General features: G+C 44.1%; 1 protein-coding gene across 2 annotated transcripts in view; it reads left to right on the top strand.

Annotated features, from left to right (window-relative positions):
* Nucleotides 1-21,992, top strand: part of hibch (3-hydroxyisobutyryl-CoA hydrolase) — a 139,387-nt gene that overhangs the window by 5,681 nt on the left and 111,714 nt on the right. For both annotated transcript variants that reach the window (XM_055637766.1, XM_055637767.1), the window contains exons 2-5: nt 868-910; nt 14,305-14,442; nt 19,664-19,748; nt 21,192-21,272. In XM_055637766.1, the coding sequence (XP_055493741.1) occupies nt 868-910; nt 14,305-14,442; nt 19,664-19,748; nt 21,192-21,272 (347 nt within the window). The remainder of the gene's footprint in view (nt 1-867; nt 911-14,304; nt 14,443-19,663; nt 19,749-21,191; nt 21,273-21,992) is intronic.

The following is a 21,992-nucleotide window of genomic DNA, read 5'->3' as shown; positions in this document are numbered from 1 at the left end:
ACTGTTAGAGTAACCCCGTTTTACAATTTAGTGTTAATTATGGCTCAGTGGCGTATGGGTAGATTGTATCATTATAGTGCCAGAGATCCTGATTTGATCTTGACTACGAGTGCTGTCGGTATGTTCTCTCTGCCACCATATGAGTTTTCTACAGGTGCTCCGGTTTCCTTCCACATTCCAAAGGTGTGCCGGTTTGTGGGTTAATTGGCATCTGTAAACTGTCCCTAGTGCGTAGGATGGAACTAGTGTACGGGGTCGGCATGGAGTTGGTGGGCTGAAGGGCCTGTTTGCATGCTGTATCTCTAAATTAAACTATTTGTTTTGAAGAGTAGCAAGGTTGTTCTAACAGGTGCCTTGAGCACGATCTATCTATCAGACAAATAGATTATTTTAGCTTTATCAGTGTGCTCCGTAAAAATTGCTCCGTAAAAATTGGCTGCACAGCTGCATCTCAACAGTACCATTGGTGGAAAATTCTAACTGTCTGTAAAGTGCTTTGTATTCCTAAATTCCTTGTGAGCAGTGTTACATAAATGTGAACCATTTTGTTTTTGCCACTTATTTATCAATTTGCCACTTATTTATCAATTTATATATTCCCCATTAACTCTAACACAGCCTTGGGATCATTGAAGTGAAATGGAAGGAACTAGGTAGTTCAGCCTCAAGTGAGCCAAACAATTCTGTTAGGTGGTGATTATCCGTTCTTAACCTTGGCCCTAGCCATTAGCTCTGTATCCCTTGATATTTTTGTCTGACATTCAAAAATCTGTCCCTATCGGACAAGGAACCTCCAATTATCAACAGTAATGCAAATCTCTGGTTCAATTTCTGCAGTTGATCAATTTATTTTGTTTTTAATTTCAGGTTGAGGGCATTTTCTCGGTTACAGATTGTACAGAAACATTTGGTAAGTACGGGCTATCATTTTCCCTTTTTGGATCTGATAGGCAGGTTGTTGGCAAGAGATTAAATTAGAGGTGCGAGACAGACTGATTGAAGAGTTGCAACTTGTGAAGATAGATGAAGGAATGTAGGAGATGGGGGTGGGAAGAAATAGGAGTCCAGGTGGGGCACAGGGAAAGGGAGGAGAGGGAGAGAAGAGGAGGGGTGTTGTTCGATTTTAGAGATACAGAGTGGAAACAAGCCCTTCAACTCATCAAGTGTGCGCTGACTATTGATCACCCGCACACTAGTTCTGTTATCCCACCTTCCACACGAGGAGCAATTTACAGAAGCCAATTAACCTACAAACTTGCACGTCTTTGGAATGTGGGAGGAAACTGGACCACCAGGAGAAAACCCACATGGTCACAGGGAGAACGTACAAACTCAACACAGACACCAAGCGAAGTCAGGATCGAACCTGGGTCTCTGGCGCTGTGAGGTAGCAGCTCTACTGCTGCACTGTTGTCGGCTCCTGAAAGTAGGTTATGTAAAATTGAAGAATTAAATGTTCTACTGTTAGGTTTCAAGCTACCTAAGCAGAATATGAGGTGGTGTTCCTCCAGTTTGCATGTGGCCTTACAATGGCAATGGAAAAGACCCAGGAAGAAAAGATCAGCATGAGAATGAGATGCAGAGTTAAAATTTTTAGCAACCAGGAGGTCCAGTAGGACCTGGCGGACTAAGTGCAAGTGTTCAGCGAAACGGTCGCCGAGCCTATACTTGGTCTTGCTGATATACAGGAGCACACATCGGGAACACCAGATGCAGTTAGACGATGTGCTTGTGAGCCTCTGTCTCATCTGGAAGGACTGCTTGGGTTCCAGAATGGAGGCAAGTGAGGAGGTGCAAGATCAGGTGTTGTATCTCCTGCATTTGCAGAGAAACGTACCTGGGGAGGGGGTGTTTTAAGTGAGATGGGATGAGTGAATCCAGGAGTTGCTGAGGGTGCGGTCTCTGTGGAAGGCAGAAAGGGGTGGAGATGGGAAGATGGGATTAGCGGTGGGATCACGTTGGAGGTGATGAAAATGTTGGAGGATGATGTGTTGGATGTGGAGGCTGGTGGGGTGAAAGGTGAGGGCCAGGGGCACTATCTCCTTGTTCTGTCTGGGGGGGGGGGGGGGGGGGGGGGGGGGGGGGGGGGGAGCACGGGACACAGAGGAGATGCATGTGAGGGATCCATCTAAGACAGAAGAGGGGAAATCATATTCACTAAAGAAAGAGGACATCTCGGATGTCCTTGAATGGAAAGCCTCAACTTAAGAGAAGATGTGGTGGAGACGGTGGAATTGAGAGCAGGGAATGGTAACTTTGCAAGAGGCATGGTGGGAGGAAGTGTAGTCCAGATAACTTTGGGAGGCAGTAGGTTTATAGTAGAAGCCAGTCAATTGTCTATCCCCTGTGATGGAGACAGAGAGATCCAGAAAGGGGAGAAAGATGTCAGAGATAGTCCAGGTGAATTTGAGGGCAGGGTAGAAAGATAATGGTGTAGTTAATGAAATCCATGACTGGTCCGATACAGTCGTCGATGTAGCGGAGAAAGAGTTGGGGGATGGGGCCAGTGTACGCCTGAAAAAGGACTTAACTGACAAAAAGGCAGGCAGAGCTGGGGTCCATGCGAGTGCCCATGGCTACACCTGTAACTTCAAGAGAGTGAGAGGAATCAAAAGCAAAGTTGTTGAGGGTGAGGACAAATCCCACCAGACGGTGGAGTATGTTAATAGAGGGAAATAGATTGGGTCCCCGTTGGAGGAAGAACCTTGAGACCTTCCTGATGGGGAATGGAAATGTAAAGGGACTTGACATCCATGGTAAAGATAAGGCAGAAATCAACGATTTGGATAAGAATGTAAAGGCATGTTTTCAGATAGCATTTAAAATAGATGGTATCGTAGACATTGACGTTGGTTACCAAGAATTACTTGATAACAATCTTCAATGTCTATGATGCCATCTATTGTAATGCCATCTGCAACCTTACCAAACATGCCTATTCCTGGATAATCTTGATCACTGGCAAGTGATTCGGGAATTGGATATTGGAGTTAAATTCAGGTAAATGCAGATGACACAAAGCTGGGTGGCAGTGTGAACTGTGAGGAGGGTGCTATGAGACTTCAGGATGACTTGGACAGGTTGGGTGAGTGGGCAGATGCACGGCAGATGTAGTTTAATGTGGATAAATGTGAGGTTATCCACTTTAGTAGCAAAAACTGGAAGGCAGATAACTATCTAAATGGTGTCAAGTTGGGAAAAGGGGAAGTACAACGGTCCTTGTTCATCAGTCAATGAAAGTAAGCATGCAGGTACAGCAGGCAGTGAAGAAAGCAAATGACATCTTGGCCTTAAAAACAAGAGGTGTTGAGTATAAGAGCAAATATGTCCTTCTGCAGTTGTATAGGGCCCTAGTGAGACCACACCTGGAGTATTGGTCCCCTAATTTGAGGAAGAACATTCTTGCTATTGAGGGTGTGCAGTGTAGGTTTACAGGTTAATTCCCGTGATGGCGGGACTGTCATATGCTGAGAGAATGGAGGATGAGAGGATATCTTATTGAAACCTATAAGATTTTTAAGTGTTTGGACATGCTGGAGGCAGGGAACATGTTCCCGATGTTGGGGGAGTCCAGAACCAGGTGCCATAGTTTAAAAGGCCTGTCCCACTTACGTGTCCTAGACACGCAAATTACGCAACCTCGTGGTCGCGTTGAGGCGCACGGGCATCGTATGGTCGCGCGGGGCCGGTCCCACTGAGATTCTTATAATTAAAAATCGTTACTCATACTTTAACGTTAGGAGATTAATGAATATCATATATACAGCGTCAAATAAAACACCAGAATGTGTCATTTCACTTGATGCTGAGAAGGCATTTGAAAGAGTAGGATGGGAATACTTATTCAATACACTTGAAAACTTTAAGATTGGTCCAAAATGTATTTCTTGGATCAAGCTGAAATATCATATACCTCGGGCTTCTGTACTTACCAATAATCAGTAATCCCCTTTTTTCAGGCTCTTTCGAGGTACTAGACAGGGCTGTCCTTTGTCCTTTACTGTTTTATATTGCTTTGGAACCTTTGGCCACCGCTACTAGGGAATCCCCTAATATATTTGGTATTGTCCGCGGGAATAAGATACAGATGATCTGTTATTATTCATTTCCAATCCTGGGAAATCTTTTCCGGCAATAGTAGCACTACTTAATCAATTTAGTAGTTTTTCTGGTTATAAACTAAATCTTAGTAAGAGTGGGCTTTTTCCATTAAACAATCTAGTTTCGAATAATGGACAGTTTCCATTTAGATTGGATAGGCATATGGATGAGAAGGGAATGGAGGGTTATGGTATGAGTGCAGGCAGGTGGGACTAAGGGGAAAAAAGTTGTTCGGCACGGACTTGTAGGGCCAAGATGGCCTGTTTCCGTGCTGTAATTGTTATATGGTTATATGGTTATATGGTTATAGATTGACTACCGAATGTTTTACTTATTTAGGTATTAAGATTACCAAGAAACACAAGGATTTAGTTAAAGCTAATTTTACGCCTTTAATTGACCATATCAAACAACAGTTTACTAAATGGTCACCAATGTCCTTATCTTTAATCGGCCGATTCAATGCTACTAAAATGTTTATCTTACCTAAATATTTGTATTTATTTCAGATGATACCAATTTTTATTGCTAAATCTTTCTTTGATATTATTGACTCCAAAATTTCTTCATATATATGGCAGAATAAAAACTCCAGACTAAGTAAAAAATACTTACAGAAATCAAAAAAAGACGGTGGTTTGGCATTGCCAAACCTTATATTCTACTCTTGGGCAGTTAATGTTCGTTATTTAACGTTTTAGACAAAAGATTTAGAAGATACCCAATGCCCAGGATGGATAAATCTTGAACATGATTTTATGCAAGGGCTATCATTCACTTCTATTCTAGGATCCTCGTTAACTTTTACAATTACGAGATTGAATAAATATATGACTAATCCAATAATAAGACATACATTCCGAATATGGTTTCAATTTCGTAAGTTTTTTGGATTGAATGATTTTATCTTATCAAGTCCTATCATATCTAATTTTCTCTTCCAACCTTCTAGTACTGATCAAGCCTTTCTGTTATGGAAGAGGAAGGGATTAGTAGCTTTTCATGATTTGTTTTTCGATGGTTCTTTTGAACAACTCTCCAATAAATATAATTTACCTAACTCACACTTTTTTAGATATTTACAAATTAGACATTTTTTGAAGGCTTCTCTACCCTTTTTTATATTACCATACCAAACCGAAATTTTGGAAAATTTACATTTGAACCCTTATCAGAAAGGCTTAATAACGACTATTTATGAGTTGATTTTGAAATCACAAATAGATACATTTGATAAAATTAAGAATGACTGGGAAAGAGAACTCTAAATGTCTCTATGTATAGAGAAATGGGAGAGGATTCTTCAATTAGTTAATACTTCCTCAATGTGTGCAAGACACGCTTTGATACAATTCAAGGTGGTTCACGGAGTTCATATGTCAAAAGATAAGTTAGCTTGTTTTTATGGTCATATAAATCCTACCTGTGACAGATGTAACTCTGAAGTGGCCTCACTGACCCATATGTTTTGGTCCTGCCCACTTTTGGAAAATATTGAGAAGAAATCTTTGATACTATTTCTGTAGTTTTAGGTATTAATTTACAACTTCATCCTATTACTGCAATTTTTGGGCTACCAATGTTAGATTCTATTCATTTGTCCCGTTCCGCCCATCGGCTGATTGCTTTTACCACATTAATCGCCAGAAGATCTATTTTATTTAAATGGAAAGTCTCCAACCCTCCGACCACACTCCATTGGTACTCTGAAACGATATCATGTTTAAATTTAATAATAATAATTGCATCAGTGTGCAGGGACCAGTAAAGATCTTCGGAAATATTCAAGCCCAGGAATTTGAAGTTCTTGACTCTTTCCGTTGATATTAACGGGATTGTGGGTCCCTATCCTACCCCTTCCAAAGTCCACAATCAGTTCCTTGGCTTTGCTGGTGTTTGTTGAGCCAGGTTATTGTGCTGGCACCATTTTGTCAATCGGTCGATCTCACTTCTATACTCTGACTCTTCCCCATCAGTGATTCGTCCCGCAACAGTGGTGTCGTCGGCGAACTTGATGATGGAGTTCGCACTATGTCCAGCTACACAGTTCTGAGTATAGAGTGAGTACAGCAGAGGGCTGGGCCAGAACCAGGAGCCACAGTTTAAGAATAAGGGATAAGCCATTTAGAACGGAGACGAGGAAACACTTTTTCTCACAGAGAGTTGTGAGTCTGTGGAATTCTCTACCTCAGAGGGCGGCCGGCGGAGGCCGGTTCTCTGGGTACTTTCAAGAGAGAGCTAGATAGGGCTCTCAAAGATATCAGAGTCAGGGGATATGGGGAGAAGGCAGGAACGGGGTACTGATTGTGGATGATCAGCCATGATCACATTGAGTGGCAGTGCTGGCTGCACCTATTGGCTATTGTCCTCTTATAGAGGTGTATAAAATCACGAGGGGAATCGATAGTGTGAATGTACTGGGTTGTTTTTGGAGAGTAGGGGAATGAAGAACCAGAGGGCATAGGTTTAAGGTGATAGGGGAAAGATTTAATAGGAACCTGAGGGGCAACTATTTCACCAGGATGGTGGTGGGTACTTGGAACTAGCAGCCAGAGGAAGTAGTTGAGGCAGATACAATAACAACATATAAAAGGCATTTGGACAAGTACAGGGATGCGAAAGGCTTAGCGCAGCACAGTAATACAGTGGTAGAGTTGCTCCTTGCAGCACGAGAGACCTGGGTTCGATCCTGACTTTGGGTGCTGTCTGTACAGAGTTTGTACGTTTTCCCTGTAACCGCGTGGGTTTTCTCCAGGTGCTCCCACATTCCGAAGATGTGCAGCTTTGTAGGTGAATTGGGTTTTGTAAATTGTCCCTCGTGTGTAGGATAGGACAGTGTACAGATGATCATTGGTCGGTATGGACTCGGTGGACCGAAGGGCCTGTTTCTATGCTTTATCTCTAAAACTATAAAACTAAAAGCAATCTTGGCCAAATACGGGCAATTGGGGCTAGTTTAGATGGGGCATCTTGGTCGGCATGGACAAGTTGGGCCGAAGGGCTTGTTTCCGCATTGTATGACTCTATAATTTAATTGGATCGCTTTGAATGGGGACGCAAGCTGCTTTCAATTAAATAGTTGCCACTGCTGTAAAGTGTCCACATTACTGTTGCTTTTCTTGGTGATTCATTCATCATCGTTGAAAACATTAGCGACGCTGTGGTGCTGGTTTCCGACGGGAACGATGACAGACGCACCACACATCTCTGTCCTCCAGTTCCTGCAGACTTCCGCCGCTGGAAGTATGGGATTTTGATGTGTGTGCTTTATCATCATTCCTTACAATGCTATGTATGACAGTGATCGTAACTTCTACTGAAGTGTGGATGGCCGTTGGCTCGCCAGAAGCTCATCTGCCCTTATCTCGGTGAGCAAGTGCAAAAGAATCCGCACAATTTCAAGTAGACAGGAGCAAAATTACAAACATCTCAAGAATGATAGACATTTTGGCACAGGAGCAGAAACAAAAAATGCTGGAAAAACTCTCCCCCACGTCAAGCAATCGTGGGGGAGAGAAACAGATAATATTTCAGTTCAGAGTATATGTGCATTGCAATTAGTACTTTGTACTTTAGCCAAGAAGTTGACCATGCTGCACCTTTTACCCAGCGTTCAGTTATGGAAAGCAGAAGACCATTTTTTGTCCACTTTAAATAGCTGTGAATTTTCTGTGATGATTCATTTTTAATTGATTGCACTTGCATCAGGTTACACCAGGTGGGGCTCTGCACAAGTGTTATTTTTATTCCATTAACCAAAGTGGATTAGTTTAGAGATACAGTGTGGAACCAGGTCCAACAAGCCGATTCAGACCAGTGATCTCTGCACACCACCACACACTGGGGACTATTTACAATTTTCTCAAGCCAATTAACCTACAAGCCCGTACATCTTTGGAGTGTGGGAGGAAACCCAGAGCTCCCTGAGAAAACCTACGCGGATCACAGGGAGAAAATACAAACTCCATACAGATAGCACCCGTAGTCGGGATCGAACCCGGGTCTCTGACGCTGTAAGGCAGCAACTCTCCCGCCACACCACTGTGATCTTGTAGTGTTGGATAACATTAAAATACATCTGAAAAACACAGACTTTGAAATGCCAAAGAGACACACTGCTTCTTCAAGGGTCAGAGGTGGTTCAATCAGTGCACTTTGTCTGCTACTGGTACCAGAGACACAGGTTTGATTCCCCGAGTCCCAGTTTGATCCTTGACTTCAGGTGCTGTCTGTATGGAGTTTGCACACTCTCCCCGTGACCACGCGGGTTTCCTTGCTGATGGTGCTCTGGTTTCCTCTCGCATCTCAAAGAGCTGCGGATTTGTAGGTTGATTGACCTCTGTTTGAAAAATAGTGGATGATAAAGTGGGATAACATGGAACTAGTGTGAGCAGGTGTCAGCATCGACTCGGGGTACTGAAGGGCCTGTTTCCCTGCTGGATCTGTAAAACTACAAAAACTAAAACTATTCAGTTAAGCCATTCTCAAGAGTCAAGAGTGTCTTATTGCAGAAACGGAATAATGTGCTTCTTGTGTGCAGCAGAACGGCAGATATGTAAACATAATACTCTGTACAGGCATAATAAATAACAAAAAAAAGTTAGTAGTGCAAAGACAAAAAATAATGCCCCAGGTCTATGTAGTTTGGAGCTTATTTGGAGGTTGTGGTGTTTAATAGCCTGATGGCTGTAGCCCCATGGCACTGTTTACACTGTGTGGTCTGTGCATTCCCATTTCCAGCCTTGCTATTCGTGGAATCATGTTGCAGCACTTACAGTTTTCCAGAACTGGTGTGGTATCGTTAACAACTGCAATAACATCTCACTTTCTCCACGAAATAGGAATTCTACTGATCACATCCATGAGACTTTTTGATCAAGAAATTTGATATCAGGAAATTTGATATCATTCTGATGTTGAGAGTTGAACTTTCTTATGTTTATAAGTTGTAGGAACAGAATTAGGCCATTCGGCCCAATCTCTACTGCACCATTCAATCATGGCTGATCTATCTCTCCCTCTCAACTCCATTCTCATGCCTTCTCCCCATGACCCCTGACACCTTTACTAATCCATTCTTCTTATAACCTTGTAACATTTGAGAAGCTTCCAGATTAATAAAATATAGAAATAAATTAAGTTGAGTACTTTCAGCCTAACAATCAGTAGATCACTACATAAAATGCCTCAAATCGGATAAGATTCAGGTTAATTTTTCGTGAGCCATTTTCTCCTTTGCCTTCTTGCACTTCCTTGCAATCAAACCACGTCATGCAAATGCAAATGACAATCGTCCTGAACCATCACCTATCCATGTTCTCCAGAGATGCTGCCTGACCTGATGAGTTACTCCAACACTTTTTCAGCATCTGCAGTTCCTTGTATCTCCACCTCCATTAACGACAGACGCCAAATTGAATTGGTACGTTTATGAGGACCAATTATAACACTCAAACAGGAGAGGAAATGCAGTCTTTTGCACCACGTGACCACAAATAGCTGCTCGTTTGGAAGGAAAAAAAACACAATTTCCAGTTTTTTTTGTAATTTATCCATTGGAAATATATATAACACTAAGAGACAGTAATAAGAAATATTACAAATCATATTTTAAGATTTCTTAAAATCCACTATATTTAATTTAATACAAATTAGCCAGAAAAAGCAGCCTACCAGGGGACCAGGAGAAATTCAGTCCAGCAGAGGAGGACAAAGGGCTTAATTAGGAAAGGGAAAATAGATTATGAAAGAAAACTGGCAGGGAACATAAAAACTGACTATAAAAGTTTTTATAGATATGTGAAGAGAAAAAGATTAGTTAAAACAAATGTAGGTCCCTTGCAGTCAGAAACAGGCGAATTGATCATGGGGAACAAGGACATGGCAGACCAATTGAATAACTACTGGTTCTGTCTTCACTAAGCAAGACATAAATAATCTGCTGGAAATAGCAGGGGACCGCGGGTCAAATGAGATGGAGGAACTGAGTGAAATCCAGGTTAGTCGGAAGTGGTGTTAGGTAAATGTAATGGATTAAAGGTCGATAAATCCCCAGGGCCAGATAAGTTGCATCCCAGAGTACTTAAGGAAGTAGCCCCAGAAATAGTGGATGCATTAGTAATAATTTTTCAAAACTCTTTAGATTCTGGAGTAGTTCCTGAGGATTGGAGGGTACTAATGTAATCCCACTTTTTTTTAAAAGGGAGGGAGAGAGAAAACGGGGAATTACAGACCAGTTAGTCTAACATCGGTAGTGGGGAAATTGCTAGAGTCAGTTATTAAAGATGGGATAGCAGCACATTTGGAAAGTGGTGAATTCATTGGACAAAGTCAGCATGGATTTATGAACGGTAAATCATATCTGACGAATCTTATAGAATTTTTCGAGGATGTAACTAGTAGAGTGGATAAGGGAGAACCAGTGGATGTGTTATATCTGGACTTTCAGAAGGCTTTCGACAAGGTCCCATATAAGAGATTAGTATGCAAACTTAAAGCACTTGGTATTGGGGGTTCAGTATTGATGTGGATACAGAAAGCAAAGAGAAGGAGTAAACGGGTCCTTTTCAGAATGGCAGGCAATGACTAGTGGGGTACCGCAAGGCTCAGTGCTGGGACCCCAGCTATTTACAATATATATGAATGATTTGGACGAGGGAATTGAATGCAACACCTCCAAGTTTGCGGATGACACTAAGCTGGGGGGCAGTGTTAGCTGTGAGGAGGATGCTAGGAGGCTGCAAGGTGACTTGTATAGGCTGGGTGAGTGGGCAAATGCATGGTAGATGCAGTATAATGTGGATAAATGTGAGGTTATCCACTTTTGTGGCAAAAACAGGAAAGTAGACTATTATCTGAATGGTGGCCGATTAGGAAAAGGGGAGATGCAACGAGACCTGGGTGTCATGGTACACCAGTCATTGAAAGTAGGCATGCAGGTGCAGCAGGCAGTGAAGAAAGCAAATGGTATGTTAGCATTCATAGCAGAAGGATTTGAATATAAGAGCAGGGAGGTTCTACTGCAATTGTACAGGGCCTTGGTGAGACCACACCTGGAGTATTGCGTACAGTTTTGGTCTCCTAATCTGAGGAAGGACATTCTTGCCATAGAGGGAGTACAGAGAAGGTTCACCAGATTGATTCCTGGGATGGCAGGACTTTCATATGAAGAAAGACTGGATAGACTCGGCTTGTACACGCTAGAATTTCAAAGATTGAGGGGGGATCTTATAGAAACTTACAAAATTCTTAAGGAGTTGGACAGGCTAGATGCAGGAAGATTATTCCCGATGTTGGGGAAGTCCAGAACAAGGGGTCACAGTTTAATGGTTAGTTTTCACGGGGCGACTTGACGCAAGATGTAGCCAGAGTGGAGTGGTCGTGGTCTAGCACGATATCACACGATATAACGGGGGTAGAGTAAAGAGTTCCCACGGTACTCGGCAATTCTGTCATTTGTGCGAGTGACTTGTCCGTCTCCAGATCTTTCCCGAATGAACATCGTGGACTGTAGTGTAGTTAATCACGTGGCACAAATGATGTTACTTTGTTGTCACACACTCTATTCGTTTTTTTCACCCGAGCTCTTTAATGAGCTGAAGAATAATCTGTGTTTTTTTAGACAAATGTTGTTTGGTGTGATGCACCTTCTCTCAATATGTGCAAGAAGTCGTCTTTTTATTTTGTCAAATATGAATAAAGACTGTATCTCACATTGGCCGTGATTATTGTGTTATTTTATGATCTACTGAGAGGTGAAACTTTCAGTCTGAAGAAACTTTCAGCCCGAAACGCCACCCGTTCCTTCTCTCCAGAGATGCTGCCTGTCCCGCTGGGTTGCTCCAAGCAACTGGTGTCTATCTTCAAAGGACTGACCAGGACTGCCTCTCTCTCTCTCTCTCTCTCTCTCTCTCTCTCTCTCTCTCTCTCTCTCTCTCTCTCCCTCTCTCTCTCTCTCACACAGGCATGAATGGATGAACTCCGCGGGCCAGGCAGCATCTACGGAGAGAAATGGACAGCGACCCATTCTTCAGGCTGCCTTATGTCTCTCTCCCCCCCCCCCCCCCCCCCCCCCCCCCCCCCCCCCCCCCCCCCCCCCCCCCCCCCCCCCCCCCCCACCCCCCAAAATACACCCCCCCCCAATGGTACACTGGATGCTGGAGAAACTCAGCGGGGCCGAAACGTTGTCTATTTCCTTCGCTCCATAGATGCTGCTGCACCCGCTGAGTTTGTTCACCATTAACTGTGGCTTGATACAACAATAAAATCTCCCTTAAACCCTCATACAACAAAGAATAGCTTTTCTTGGATACTTATCAGCGACTCTCAGTTTTAAATTAGTCCACTCATTTCCCTTGGTTACAGTAGAAAATAGTAGCAAAATGGTACAGCCAGACGATGAATTGCTGCTGGGATCTTTAGAATTTCTTTGTTAAATTCAACATATATAGAAAGCCAAAAGGAACTATCAACGTTGTGATGCGTTGTGAAACCTCTGGGTGAGCAAAATAAGGATGACCGTTTAATTCTGCTGTCAGACAGATTCATAGTCATCGCAATGGCTGACTTGTAACCTAATCTGTGAACTAGATGCTGATCTTTTTTCATTACCACTCTGTTATCCAAGCACTGCGCGGCACAGTGGTGCAGCAGGTAGAGCTGCTGCTTCACATTGCCAGAGACCCAAGTTTGTGTGGAGTTTGCACATTCTCCTGTGACCGCATGGGTTTCTCGCGAGTAAGGCAAGGCAGCGCCTTTACCACCTCAGGCAATTGAGGAAATTCAGAGTGTCTCCGAGGATCCTCCAGTGCTTCTACGCAGCGGCGGTGGAAAGCATCTTGTCCGGGAACATTACCATCTGGTTTGGGAATTGCTCTGCCAAGGACAAGAAGGCTCTGCAGAGAGTAGTGCGTTCGGCCGAACACACTATGTGAACTTCACTCGCCCCCCTGCAGGAACTATACAGCAGGAGGTGCAACTCCAGAGCAAACAAAATCATGGGAGACCCCTTCCACCCCTGCAACGGACTGTTCCAGCTGCTACGGTCAGGCAAACGCCTCCGTTGCCATGCGGTGAGAACGGTGAGGTTGAGAAGGAGTTTCTTCCCAGAGGCTATTCGGACTGTAAACGCCTATCTCACCAGGGACTAACTCTACAGAACGTTTTTCCTTCCATTATTTATTATGTAAAAGAATATGTGTGTTATGATTGTGTTTATAATTTGTTTGGTTGTTTTGTTGTTTGTCTTTTGCACAAAAAATCCGCGAGCATTGCCACTTTCATTTCACTGCACATCTCGTATGTGTTTGTGACAAATAAACTTGACTTGACTTGACTTGACTTGACTTGACTTGACTTGCAGAAGGAATGGGTGACGTTTCAGGTCGAGACCCTTCTTCAGAATTGTTAGCTGGGAGTTGACTGATTTAAAAAAAATCTCTGTTCAAAGCAAACAGAGAAAAAATGTAGTCGGAGACAGTCAGACTGGTCGGAGAACTTTGAAGGGCGAGGGATGGAGAGAGAGGGAAAGCAAGAGCTACTTGAATTAGAGAAGTCAATGTTCATACCGCTGGGGTGTAAGCTGCCCAAGAGAAATATGAGGTGCTGTTCCTCCAATTTGCACTGAGCATCACTCTGACAATGGAGGAGGCCCAGGACAGAAAGGTCAGTGCGGGAATGGGAGGGGGAGTTAAAGTGTTTAGCAATCGGAAGATCAGGTAGGTTTAGGCGGACTGAGCGGAGGTGTTCAGCGAATCTGATTAATTGACGGATGTTCTGCTGATAATAAATACTCTACTCGATAAATCATGATCTGGTGCAAGAATATGTGCTGGTAATCGTGTTTGTATTCTCCGCACTGACCTTGCTGACCTTGCTCCAAGTCCTTCTCTGAATACTGATGTAAAGTACTCGTTCAGTACCTCACCTACATCCTATGACTCCAAACATAGATCCCCTCTGGGTTTTTCGGTTTCCTCCCAGATTCCAGACATGCAGGTTTGTAGCTTCATTTGCCTCCGCAAGTTGCCCCTAGTGAGTGGATGTAGAGTGGGATAACATGCAACTGGTGTGAGAAGGTGATGGATTATCAGTGCGGGTTTTATTGAAGGGCCTGTTTCCAAAATGTGTCTTTCCATCAATTCTATCCACATTGCTTAGACATTTGACCATCATCTGTACTTGGTTTCTTCCTGTTTGTCTTAGATGTCCACAAATGCCAATTCGGGAAAGGAAGTGCTCTTAATGAAGTCTGGATGTGCTGGAATAATCACACTAAATCGGCCAAAGGCCCTGAATGCGTTAAACCTCTCCATGATCAGACAGATCTATCCCCAGCTAAAGGTTTGTGTCGCTGGTTTGGGAAATGTTGCTCTGTGTATGTTGTGAGTTCATAAACTGACAGATTTAAGATATGATTCTCTGCCTTGAATTGGGAGAATTAATGAGACATTTACTACTTTGCTATTCTGTTTATCTTAAAAGTGCGGTGAATGCATCTGCCTCTGCTCTGAGCTAAAGCAGATATTTTTTATAATTGCTGCTTTTTTTCTCCACGTAATGCTGCCTTCAAACATCTGTCTTGGATTATCACATCTGCCACTTTTTCATGCAGTTGAAACAAATGCGGCTGTTCCACTTGTTTAAGCAATTGGGTTGGTTGCCATTTTTTGTGATACAAGTACCCTTAAATGGGAAAATAAGCAAGGACAAATTATATATTATTACCGGTTCTGTTTCCTTTCTATGTATAAAATGAGAGAGATATTGAAATGAAGGGTACTCCCTCTTATTTTATCTTCTAAATATCCAAGAATCCCATATTGCCATTTTCCTGCAATGACGTCTCAAAGGAATGTCAGCTGTTGCCCATCAATGTAAGAATGTAGAACGCATGCAATCTGCCCGTTTGGCCTCCTTTAAACATCCTCTGTGTCCCTCGCACTATTTTCTCCTCTATGGCAGCCCTCTTGTCCATGAATTGACAGCACTAGTTAATTTCCAATTTCCGTGAAGACCTCTCCCTCCACAACTTCTTAGTTTACTCATCCCTTCCCACCACAACCCTCCCCTGATACTTTCCCCTGCAACCCCCGCCGGAGATGTAACCCCTGTCTCTATGCCTCCTCCCTCACATCCACCTAGGGACCCCAATAGTCGTTTCAGGTGAGACAGGGGTTCCTGTGAGCCTCCTCTAACTTTAGCTACTGCATTCCCGATGTGGCCTCCTGTACATCGGCGAGCCCAAGCGTGGACAAGGTGACCTTTCTGCTGAACACTTGCGCTCGGTGCACCTAGGCCTGTTAGATCTCCCGGTTGCTAATCAGTTTAACTGCCCTTCCCATTTCCATACTGACTTTGTGTCCTGGGCCTCCAGAGGGAGGCCACATGAAAACTGGAGGAACAGCGCCTCATATTCCACGGGTAGCTTACAACCCAATGGCGTGAACATGGAATTCTGCAATTCTAGACAATAACCCACCCCATTTTATTGTTCTTCTCTGTGCCCCATGAGATGGCACCCCGTTCTCTGACTATCCTGCCCCCCCCCCTCATTTTTCCTTCCCTTTATCTCCAGCTTTGATTCATTCATTAACCATATAACCATATAACAATTACAGCACGGAAATAGGCCATCTCGGCACTACAAGTCCGTGCCGAACAAATTTTTTTTCCCCTTAGTCCCACCTGCCTGCACTCATACCATAACCCTCCATTCCCTTCTCATCCATATGCCTATCCAATTTATTTTTAAATGATACCAATGAACCTGCCTCCACCACTTCCACTCATTGCCAATAAAAAGCCCCTTGACTATCCACCTATCACTTGCCAGGGTTTGTTCCACTCCCACTTCTATCTTGGCTTTCTTCAACTCCTCCCCGCCCCCCACCAACCCCTCTCCCCCCAACTACAATCAGTCTGAAGAAGAGTACTGACCTGAAATGTTGCCTATCCATGTCTTCCAGAGCTGCGGCCTGACCCAGCACTCTCATGACTTATTTTGTAAACCAGCGTCTGCAGTTCCTCGTGTCTATTTTACCCACTGCCCCATTCACAAATGCAGGTTGTGATATTGGTGAAATGTATAGTGGAGGGAAGGGGGGTGGTGTGGACGCATTGTGGCATTAGTATGTCACTGTGTGCCCGTCCTATTTTTGGTGCGTTCCCTGACCATTGAGCTGGAGAGTATCTATCATCCACAGCTTAGTACAAGAAACAATTATAGTGCCCAACTCAGTGTCGCTTTCATTTTAACCCCCGACCATGTGTTGCCTTCATTTCAAGCCACTGCTTCGATTCTACTCTTTTCTCCTTCAAAGAATTACCTAACAGTCAGGGTTGAGATTTTCTTCATAGCTGTGCTCGATAATGTTCATATTGCTAAAGCTCTGTGGCAAAATAACAGGGAAAATGTTGTTCAATTTTAAAATGCTCTTCCGTGGATTTGAGCTTAAATCTGACTTTGACTAACCTTGTACTGTACGGATTAATTTGGAATGATGGTGGAATATGTGTGTTATTTGGTATTAAAAGATGTGCTGAAAAAAATCAATTTTGCAAAGCCCACAATTATGAGCCATTTCTGGATTGTGCATCCACAGATGTGGGAGGAGGTGATTGCGAGATAATGGGAATATGATATTTTGTTCTCTGGCTTCATGTAATAGCTTTAGATGGAGTGTGTTAATGTGATGTGATTGGTTTGTCATTTATAGTACACATCTGCACTGACAGAAATGGAGACGTCAGATACACTGAATATGTATATTTCTGGAGACACATAATTTTGACTCTCAGCTTTATCAATGTGTGAAAATCAAGCATTTTGAGGAAATGTAAATTGCCACTTTTTTAATTACTTTTCAAACGTCGATACATATACAGTCAGATATGGATTAGACTCAAAATAATATTTCCATGGTGTGAATAAATGCTATTTCTGAAAAGTGTCACATTATTCAGAAAAGTGTCACATTATTCACCAAAAGTCCTTTTGGATTACATGCACAGCAATTTATTAATCAAGTCTGACTCTTTTTGGGATAGGTTGTATTGGCCATAGAACTTCCTTTCCGCTCTCATCCTTGTATTCTTACTGATCATCCACCTTCCCTCCATGAAGAAGAAGGATCTCGACCCGAAACGTCACCTATTCCTTTTCTCCAGAGATGCTGCCTGACCCGCTGAGTTACTCCAGCTTTTTGTGTCTTATCTCCCCTCCATATCAGTTGACCTTGTACACCATTCCTTCCCTGGGTTTGCGACCTCCATGATCACTGCTTCCGCAGTAATTTATACAGCTTTACAGGCCAGGTCAGGGGGAGTTACCCCTACCACGGGTACCATGTAATCCCGTGCTACCTACTCCATGGTCAGATAGTCGGCGACTAAACCGTCTCCCCCACCTGGTTTGCCAGGTGAGGAGGGGGCTGTGGAACCCCAGCAGGACCAAAAACAAGACCTGTCAAAGGGCGGATGAGCTTCTAGCGAGCCAACAGCCATCCACACTTCAGTAGAAGTTGCGATCACTGTCGTACACAGCATTGTAAGGAATGATGATAAAGCACACACACCAAAATCCTATAATTCCAGTGGCGGAAGTCTGTAGGAACTGGAGGACAGAGACGTGTGGTGCGTCTGTCACCGTTCCCGTTGGAAACCAACACTACTGTGTCGCTAATGTTTTCAACGATGATGAATGAATGAATGAATTCACTCCATTGCTTTTCTCTTAAAGGCCCTCCTCCTAAACTGCAATGGCGTGTTTAAATCCCTCCCGTCAGATTGACCTGTATAGTTCTACTTTCCTTCACCATTATCTCTGATCCCCATTACCTTCTTTTGTCTGAAGATAGACGCAAAAAGCTAGAGTAACTCGGCTGGGACATGCAGCATCTCTGGAGAGAAGGAATAGGAAACGTCACCCATTCCTTCTCAGAGATTCTGCCGGTCCCGCTGAGTTACTCTAGCTTTTTGTGTCTATCTTGGGTTTAAACCAGCATCTGCAGTTCCTTCCTACACCCTTCTTCTGTCTGCCTGGTGTGTCGTTTGGTTACAATGTTTGCAAACATGGGGGCGGCTTCTGCGAATATTTGTGACCCCATCCACAGCTAAGAATTCAAAACCTCGGCCAATCTTTCCACCGCCTCGAAGTTTAGTTTGGTTTAGAGATAGAGCATGGAAACATGCCCTTCAGCCCATGGTGTCCACGCTGACCATCAAACACCCGTTCACACTTGGTCTATGTTATCCCACTTTCCCACTCCCTGCGCACTGGGGGCAATTTACAGAGGCCAATTAACCTTCAACCCCACACGTCTTCGGGAAGTGGGAGGAAACTGAAGCACCTGCAGGAAACCCACGTGGTCTCAGGGAGAACCTGCAAACTCCGCACACATAGTACCCGAAATGAGGATCGAGCCCGGATCTCTCGAACGGCGAGGCAGCAGCCCTATCAGCTGCACTACTGTGCCACCCAACAGTTGTCTGAATGTAGAAACATCCTCCACTTGAGTACTCTCTGCTGATTCCTTCATCCTTGCCTTTACCCCCTCTGTGGTGGCCATTTCCCGAGTCCACCAACGGCCTCCTTTAATATTCAGTGTAGCTGGAAGTCTGTTGCTAGTATCTTCATCTGCGCCACACGCCACTGTGCTTCATCCCTGACCTTGCCGACCCCTTGAAAATACTTGTGTATTCAATTTGAAATCCATATTGTGTGTCCTTTTCAGAGCTTGGCCTTCCATCCCCGTAACCATGGAGACTCAGTCACTCACCATCCTGTGTATTTTGTTCCACCCACTCCCAAGTTTAGTGCATCAGCATCTAAGGAATGGAATTCCATCCCTAACACTTGGACTTGTGCACCTACCCCTCTTTCCTGGAGACCCTTCTTAAAACTCTTTGACCAAGTTTTGGATCGCCCCTCCCTCAGGTCCTCTGCAGCTCCACGCTTTGATTTGATGATGTTTTTGCAAAATGCTTTGGGAGTGTTATCCTGCAGGAAACACGCTATATAAATGTCATGGCTGCTTCCCTTTACTTAAAGAGTTTGCAGTTGTGTACGAGATAGGAGGAGGCCATTTGGCCCATTGAATCTGTGCCAGTTCCAAGAGAATTTCTGCGACTCGCTTGCATCCTGTCACCTAGTCCTTGCAAGTGCACCATCTGATTCTTCACTGGCAAAGACAAACGTGCTTTTGTGCATAGGGGCATGGGGAGAAGGGTGTTGTCTTGCCTTTCCAAACTCACCACAGCATGTTTTAATTTTGAATGCTGGTTTCAATCGGTCAATAGTTACCAACGGGTCAGGACACTGATTGTTAGTGACTGTGTCTTTGTGCCTAATAGACTTTCTGTCATTTACAGCTGAGTTTCTATTCTGGGATGGCAGGCACAGCCAGCCGAATAAGATCAATGATTTGCATGCAAGAGTGAGTTTGCATTAATGAGTGTGGAGCAGGCAATCAAACGCCCAGTGGCCCAGTCCTTGGGCAGATTAATAGGATGAATTAATGCTCCACCTTTCTTTAATTCAGTTTGAACTTTGTTTGTGTGACAGAAATGGGAGCAGGACAATGAAACTTCATTGGTAATCATCAAAGGCGCAGGGGAAAAGGCATTCTGTGCTGGGGGTGACATCAGAGGTAAGAGTCAGGCTGCATTTACTCTGTACTTTATTTGGCACTTTAACCCCCACAGTGTATATTACAAATTCTACACATACAATCACAAACTCCTGATATATTTGTAATAAGGTCGGGGCTCACACTGACTGCCAAATCACACAGCCTACCTTCAAGTTTTATTTTGTCAATATTCACTGAGACCTGCTTATCAAATTTAGCTGAGGTGCATGTTTAAGGCCACTGCTGGTTTACTAACTTTTAAAAAAATGATACAAAGTGCTGGAATAACTCAGTGGATCAGGCAGGCAGCATCCCTGAGGGACATGGATAGGCAATGTCTGTCTGAAGAAGGGATCAGACCTAAAATATCACCAATCCATATCCTCCAGAGATGCTGCCTGACGCACTGATTAACTCCAGCATTTGGGGTCTTTTTTTGTAAACCAGTTCCTTGTGTTCATTTCAAAAGAAAAGTTGTCTTATGCCAGTGCACATTCAGTCTACCCCTGTTGTAACAAAACCTCTTTATAATGGATTTTGGCTCTAGCGGACCGAGATGTACATTTGTGGTGGTGGGTTGGTGGGCGTTACACAGTGCAGCATTGAGCAGCATTAGAGAGAGTGAGCAGTAAAACACTGTTGAAGATCGTTGCATTGGGCCCGGGTTTGCAGCGGCTGCCACAGAGTGAGGTCCCGGGGTGTTGGATGCAGCTGCATCGCGCCCCTCTGCACCCACATTGCCCTCGCAACGTGTGCCTCGGTTGCCTGGTAACGGCTCCAGGCTCTCGATGCACCGTCCCCTCCCCATTCCTGCCGGTTATCCGGTGAGCTGCTGGTCGTGGGTGCGGAGAGAGCGAGCAGCCTGAAGGTGCCATGAGTACTGGGCCCGTCTCTGCTGCACCGCATGTGGTGGCGGTGACTCTGCGGCTTCCCGGCCTGTAAACTCCCCCTGGTTTAACCCCCAACCCAGGCGATACAGCGTGGGAACAGGTCCTTCAGCCCAACTTGCCCACAAGAAGGTGGAACCTCTATCCACCGGCCATGGATGAGGCAAGTTAATATTTATCCGTCTTACCCGGTTATGGCAAGCAATTAGCAATAACGGACACCATTTCTCCCCCCATGATCCATTATAACGAGGGTTTACTGTACTTCCAGTGGGCAGCAGCTGCTGCTGAAACACATTGACATGCCTGCAGTTCACAATTTACTGCCTGTTGATGTTTGCTGAATAAAACATGGCTTCTGCCATCAGCACAAATGCTGAGTTTCATGAAAGTGGAAACTGACCCAGCAATCAGTAGTTTTGCATTTTAGCGACAGCTGTTAGAGATCAACCGTAATCCATGTTCTGCGATAGAAGGACCAGATTGCTTGATTGGATGACGGAAGAGTTTGCATTCTCTTTAGTAACTCCTTGGTGCCCTGCTTGATTTTGTCTTTTGTCTTTTCTCCTTTCAGCCGTTACAGAGGCAGGAAAAGTTGGAGACAGACTGGCTGAAGATTTCTTCAGAGAGGAATATATTCTAAACAATGCAATTGGTATGTAAGCTATCGTACTGGAATCCCATCTGCTGCTCAAGTGTCTACGAGGAGCCGCTGTTATGGATTTTCTCGATCCTCATTCTGATTGATTTTTTTAGTTTAGTTCAGACATAGAGCATTCAAACAGACCCTTCGGCCCACCGAGTCCAAGCTGACCATCGATCACCCGTTCACACTAGCTCTGCTTTAACACATTATCTCATCAACTCGCTACACACCAGGGGCCATTTAACTTATTAATCCCCTCGCCTCCCGTTCATACTAGTTCTATGTTAATCCACTTTTTCATCCACTCCCTTCACACTAGGGGAATTTTACAGAAACAAATTAACTTACAAGCCCCCGCGTCTTAGGGATGTGGGAAAAAACTGGAGCATCTGAAGGAAATTCACGCGGTCGCAGAGAGAACGTGCAAACTCCACACAGATAACACCTGAGGTCAGGATCGAACCCATGTCTCTGGCGCTGCAAGGCAGCAACTCAACCAGCTGCACCACTGTGCCACCCTAGTTATTTACTAACTTCACCCTTTGTCTTATTTTTTTGGACCGAGAAAAGTATCCTCTCTCCAGGCATTATCACTTTTCCCGGAGTTTGAACTTCTTTACTTTATATTGCACTCCCACTTGTCACCACACATTTGGTCCAGATTCTTTATGTGTGACTATGCTGTTGTGGAGGGGAAAATATTGTTGGGGTGATGATACTATTCTGCAC

Source organism: Leucoraja erinacea, chromosome 7 (genome assembly GCF_028641065.1).
Source record: "Leucoraja erinacea ecotype New England chromosome 7, Leri_hhj_1, whole genome shotgun sequence".
Taxonomy (NCBI): domain Eukaryota; kingdom Metazoa; phylum Chordata; class Chondrichthyes; order Rajiformes; family Rajidae; genus Leucoraja; species Leucoraja erinaceus.
Note: the sequence above shows the minus strand (reverse complement) of the source record. Positions and strands in the feature narration are given on the sequence as shown.